This window comes from Helianthus annuus, chromosome 15 (assembly GCF_002127325.2).
Source record: "Helianthus annuus cultivar XRQ/B chromosome 15, HanXRQr2.0-SUNRISE, whole genome shotgun sequence".
NCBI classification, from domain to species: Eukaryota; Viridiplantae; Streptophyta; class Magnoliopsida; order Asterales; family Asteraceae; genus Helianthus; species Helianthus annuus.
Genome location: NC_035447.2, coordinates 108,630,774 through 108,636,580, shown reverse-complemented (window position 1 = coordinate 108,636,580; position 5,807 = coordinate 108,630,774). Strand labels below are relative to the sequence as shown.

General features: G+C 36.8%; 1 protein-coding gene across 1 annotated transcript; it reads left to right on the top strand.

Moving 5' to 3' along the window:
* The first annotated feature begins 763 nt into the window (after positions 1-763).
* Positions 764-4,462, top strand: LOC110912151. Its single transcript, XM_022156822.1, has 3 exons — positions 764-846; positions 3,774-4,039; positions 4,118-4,462. Exons 1-3 carry the CDS (start codon positions 828-830, stop codon positions 4,367-4,369), a joined length of 537 nt encoding a protein of 178 aa, XP_022012514.1. The 5' UTR covers positions 764-827; the 3' UTR covers positions 4,370-4,462.
* The last annotated feature ends 1,345 nt before the right edge of the window (positions 4,463-5,807 follow it).

Below are 5,807 nucleotides of genomic sequence, written 5' to 3'. Positions count from 1 at the left end.
TAACCGCTAGAATTTAACTCGTGACCATGGTATTAATTTATTTTCATTCAGTCTATTTACAAATTATATTCTCCTGGTAACCAAAAAAATAATAAGTGACGGGACTATAGTAAATAAATTATTATAATGAACAATTTATGTTTATTTTAAATAGACAAAGAACCAAGTGGTAATTGTGACAAGAGTACCAAGACGGCATCGAGTATGAAGATGATGATTACATCGATGTACGTATGTGTATAGACAACCACGCTATAAAGCTTGCATTGAATACGCATATACTCTTTTTTACTTTTCTTTTTAATTTTGTGAGGTTTAGATTGGTGGTTACCTTTTGATTTTGATTTGTCATTATGTTTTTTTTAATTGTAGTCATATATCCAAGTTAAGAGTATTTGTAAGGAGTTTAAAGATTCTCTTGAAACTCACGTTTGGTATTATGGGTTTTGAAAGTTATGAGGTTTCTCTCTTGTTGATCTCTTTCACTTGAACATTTGTTTCTCTCGTGTTTTTTTTTTCTTTTAACAGCGAAAAAAAACAAAAGTTAGTATATTGTGGGAAACATTGGTGTTTTTAAGGAGGCTTGTGAATATGATGTGGTGCTGAGATGGCAATTGTGTGGGTTTGTGGCGTTTGCCCATTGTGGGTGCTCTTATCATCTCACACTCACGCATTACCACATACCTATACAAACTTGGTTTTTATGTGGTTTATAGAGATTCCTCTAATAATATATTTTGTAGTGTTTCTTTACATAGTTTTCTTATTATTTTTTCTGCCACTTTTTTAAGCTGTATGTGTTGGTTCTTAATCTCTCATACGTCAACATGCATCATAGGGGCAACGGTATGTATGTATTTAGTTTAAATAGTACTCAAGAAAAAGCATTACACATAACATGTTATTTGTAGTGCACCTCAAAGGTGTAACGTTCCATATTTTTCATCTTTTTTTCACTTTATTTTAATTCGTATTCTATCTTCAATCTTTTATAATTTAAGACTTGATCATAATGGAAACTACATTTTATATCATTTTGTTTTATCATATTTGCATGATACGTAAACAATCACGAAATACGCGTTTTTAATTCAAAACCAAGCCATACATCGAGATCATATTTTATTTGAAATATTATTTATACGTGATTTAATATTACACATGCTTCCATACACTTGAAACACTCCAAAACATGCTTAACTATGTGTTGTGAGCACCAAATACCCAACAAAACAACCACAAGGACCAAAAACGAAATTTTCCTCCTCCTAACTCCCAACCAACTCACTTAAGACCCCAACCACTTATCCCACTTACAATACCAACCCCTAACACCTTTTAAAAACTCTCTCCGCTTCTAAATCACTCTCAAACACTCTCCAATCTTCCAATTCTTCCACTTTTGGTAGAAAGTTTAAGAACTAAAATACTGAGTTTTGGTCTCCCTTCTTATACTTTTCATCTTGTTTTTATTCTTCTCTTTCCTTGGATAACCTCTAGAAGTATTACCACATGTTTACCAAGGTAAACAATGTTGGTATACCACCAATTTTGATGTCCAAGTGAGGATTTTTGTTAAACTTTATAAACATGTTTATCTTTACTTTGTTTTGGGACATTTTCGCACCAAACCAAGTCACCAACAAACTTCCATGTTGAAGGGCTTGTGTTAAGGTCTTGTTCCAGAAACTTTAAGGTTCATATGCCCTCTTTTAAGGTCTTGTATGTCTCTAAGTAATTTCCAAGTCATAAAGTAAGTAAACCTACACCAAGCCTTTAATCTCGCAATGTTGGAAGTACTCGTCAAGGTGATACCTCACTTGGTTTCTTAGCAAATAGATAGTTTAGTTGTGTTCTTCATACTTGTATTCATAACCATCCTAATTATCCACATGGTGATTTTGTGCAATGGTGAAAATCTTGAGGTTATTGGATTACCCTACCTCTAATACACGACAAATACATAACTATAATATACCTAATGATATACATACATAATACTTCAAAAAACCGAACCATAATATCAACCGAAACCATGGTCGAGTGGAGCGCCATTCCTCTATTTTCTAGGGTCGTTGCTGTTGAGATTCTTCCTTGCAGTGCTCTCCACACAAAAATATTTTCCTTTAGGGTTGCAATCTCGTTTCACCAGAACTCACTTGCCTGTTGATTTACATTGATTTGTCTTTCGAGGTCTCTTCGGACCATTCTAACTAAGAAGACCGGAGCTACTTCATTTTTTCAGGCACCATTGATCATTGTTATCATTTACAACTTGTTGTGCTAGTACTTCCTTCAAGTCTTCTACCACATCTTTTTCTTCTAAATTTCCGAGTACTCTTACCCCTAGTGCCATATTACGCCCCCTGTACATATTTTTGTAATAGTTTTTCACCATTGCTCTTTTATTTGTTGCTAGTTGGTATACCAAAGGATATTGATTTGTAACAATCTACCACTTATTAATGGATCTGCTCAGAACTGAGTTGTATCTCCCTCGCCCACCTTGCTATCTTTTTTTTTTTTTGAAAATTAACCTTCATTAAAGCACACCTTCGACCAAAATGGGAAAAAGGCCATACAAACAACAAAACCCCCGACCCAAACGGGCAATGGGACAAAGAAACTACAACATATACAAAGGGTATTTACACCACTCCGCCCATATGATATACTTACAAGGAAATCTATTTTTAACCCAAGCAAAACCTTTCGACTTTATCTCCTCTATTTTTCAGATTAAAGATCACCTCGTTCCTTTCTTTCCATAAGCACCATCATGAGATAATAGCCAAACCGTAAATGATCTTCTCCGCTTTCATACCATTCTTAATGGACTTATGTATGCCTAAAATATCTTTGAACCCAAAAAAGAATAACGGAGGGATGTTGCACCAAACGCTGAAAGCCGACCAAACCCGGATAGCAACCGAGCACACAGTGAACAAATGCTCCACCGATTCCTCGAATTCATCGCAAAAAAGGGCAGATGACCGAGTTTATCCACATTCCTTCTTCTTAAATTAATTCTCATAGGGAGCCTATCCAAATTGCTTCTCCAAGACATAATATTACGCTTGATGGGCACCCATTTACACCACACAAAGTTAGGAGGGTGGCTGTTGCCTCTGTCTATAATCAAAGCCTTTTTGACCGACTTCACCGAGAAACCATTCTGGCTATCAAGAGTCCAGAGCCAAGCATCCTTATCGTTGGATAGTCGAACACAACTGAGGACCTCGTGACATTCCGTCCATTCCCTTATCTCCTCTTCTGTCTCAGGCTGTCTAGACCACTTCCAGGTTAGAATACCATTTCCTTGCCCCGCTACAATCCTTTCAGCAACCCTGCACATTTTACACAACTCCAAACCAAATAAATGAGGCCATCTTTCTGAGAAGGAAAGATCGCCCACCCAAGTGTCAATCCAAAAAAGAATATCAGCCCCATTCCCAACCTTACCCTTGATAATCCGATTTAACCCCTTCCCATTTAATTTTAAGGGGAAATGGACTGTATCACCCTTAACTATGCAAAATTGGCCAATAACACGCCCAACTTTCAAATTGGCTCCCACCACCCTCTACTCGACAACTTGGTGTTACTGTCACCCCTTCGTTAAAAAAACACTAACTGAGTTAGTTTTTTAAGCCTATGTGGCATTTAAATGATGAGTTGGAAGCTTACGTGGACAGAAAGTTGTTATATCATCTCTTTAACACCAATTTAACCCTAATTCCCAAATAAACTCATCTTCTCCCCATCAATTGCAGACGAAGATCAATTGCAGACGAAGATCATCGTCGTTCTTGCCCTAATACCTCCCCCCCATAGCCGTTCTTTCCCTAATTGCCCATTGAAACATTCAATCAACATGTCGTCGTCTTCTACCTCTGGTCTAATTCGAAAACCTAAAGTCTTCAAGGTCGATTTGGATGGAAATGTGTACTGTCATCACGACATTGTTGCGGTTCTTCGAGTAGCTGGACTTAAAAGTGAAAGACATGGTGAAGAATTTTACGGCTGCTCTCACTGGCCTGTAAGTTGAATTTGCAGATCAATTTGGTGTTTTGTAGATAGTTCATTGCAATTTCCTTATAGTTGTTGTGTTTTGTAGAGAGGGGATTGCAAATTCTTCCTCTGGAAAGAAGATGTTGATAAGATGTTCGTTGAACGTTCATACGGCACCTCAACTCAAGTGACGTTTAAAGACCTGAAGATAAAGAACCTTGAATTACACAATATGTTATTAATAGAAGAGAACAAGAACTTGAAAGCAATGAGATTTGACACAAAGACGAAGTCGAAGAAACCATATGTGCTAACCTTTGTAATTGGAATTGCCATATTGTTGTATTTGTGGAATTAGTATTGTTTGATAATGAACTGTTGTGGTATTTAGTGTTTGTAACCATTTGTGCCTACTTGTTATGAAATGGACATCTAAGTTATGCTTTTGTTACTTTGACTCAACTGGACATCTAAGTTAATGTACATGTTAACCATACTTGCAAGTGACTCAAATTGCATATGAAGCAAAATTGACAAACTGTGTAAAGCAAAAGTGGCCAAAGTTTGACCAATTTGCAGTCAAACTGTAACTAGGTGCAAAATTGGCCAAAGTTTGACAAACTGCAGTCAAACTGTAACTAGGTGCAGAATTGGCTAAAGTATGAACCAAAGTGCAACTGCACTTGCAAGTGACTCAAACTGCATAACTAGGTGCAAAATTGGCCAAAGTTTGACCAATTTGCAGTCAAACTGTAACTAGGTGCAGAATTGGCCAAATTTTGAACCAAAGTGCAGAATCACTAAACCAAACTGCTGTCAATCTGTAAGTTGAATCAAAATTGGCCAAAGTGCAGAACCACTAAACCAAACAGCAGAATCACCAAACCAAACAGCAGAATCACCAAACCAAACAACAGAATCACCAAACCAAACTGCAGAATCACTAAACCAAACTGTAGACTGACCAAAACATACCAAACAGAAAGCATGGTCATAAATGTTTGAGTCAACCTATTAAAGTGTACACAATGATCATAATGGAATATGTACACCAATGTGTGACTCAATCAACAACAAAAGTCAAACAACACAGAAAAAGTCAAACAACACTGAAAAGTCATACATTGACTACTTAACTGGTCCCACATTACTAGAAGGTGTTTTTAGACAAAATATTAGAGTCTGAAGAATGCTTCACATGTGGCCTCTGGATCTAGATAAATGAACCCTGGTGGAGTAGTTTCCAACTTGAAAGTTGATGATGGATTTGCTTTCCTTAATGCATTCAGATATGAACAAATCTTACTGTAATGATCTCTCATTGATCCATGAAGCTTCTTATGTGCACTTTTCTTAGCCTTATAAGCCAACCACTTACTTATAATCACCTTGTACTTTTGTCTCACAGCAGATATGATTTCCTTAGCAGACCAGTGTGGTTTAGCCTTAAATAAAGGTAGGAACTCATCACCTATAAACTTAGCAGTTAGTTGCCTGTTATTTATCATGTTTCTTTGGCAAGTGTGATGGTTTTTCACACTTTTAATCATGTAACACTCTATCCCTGTGTGCATTGAACAAAATAGATAGAAAGGACACCCTGCTACACACTTGAATACTACACGACCTTCTTGTTTGTTATCACTCTTTGCTATGAAAAGATTCCTGCCGTTAGACACAACATATCTTCTAACTGCCTCCTTAAAGGAATCCCTTGAAGCAAACCTTGTCCCAACTTTCCAAACAAACTTCTTCCAGTTAGCGTGTGCACTTACACTAGGAGCAATTTCTTTAAA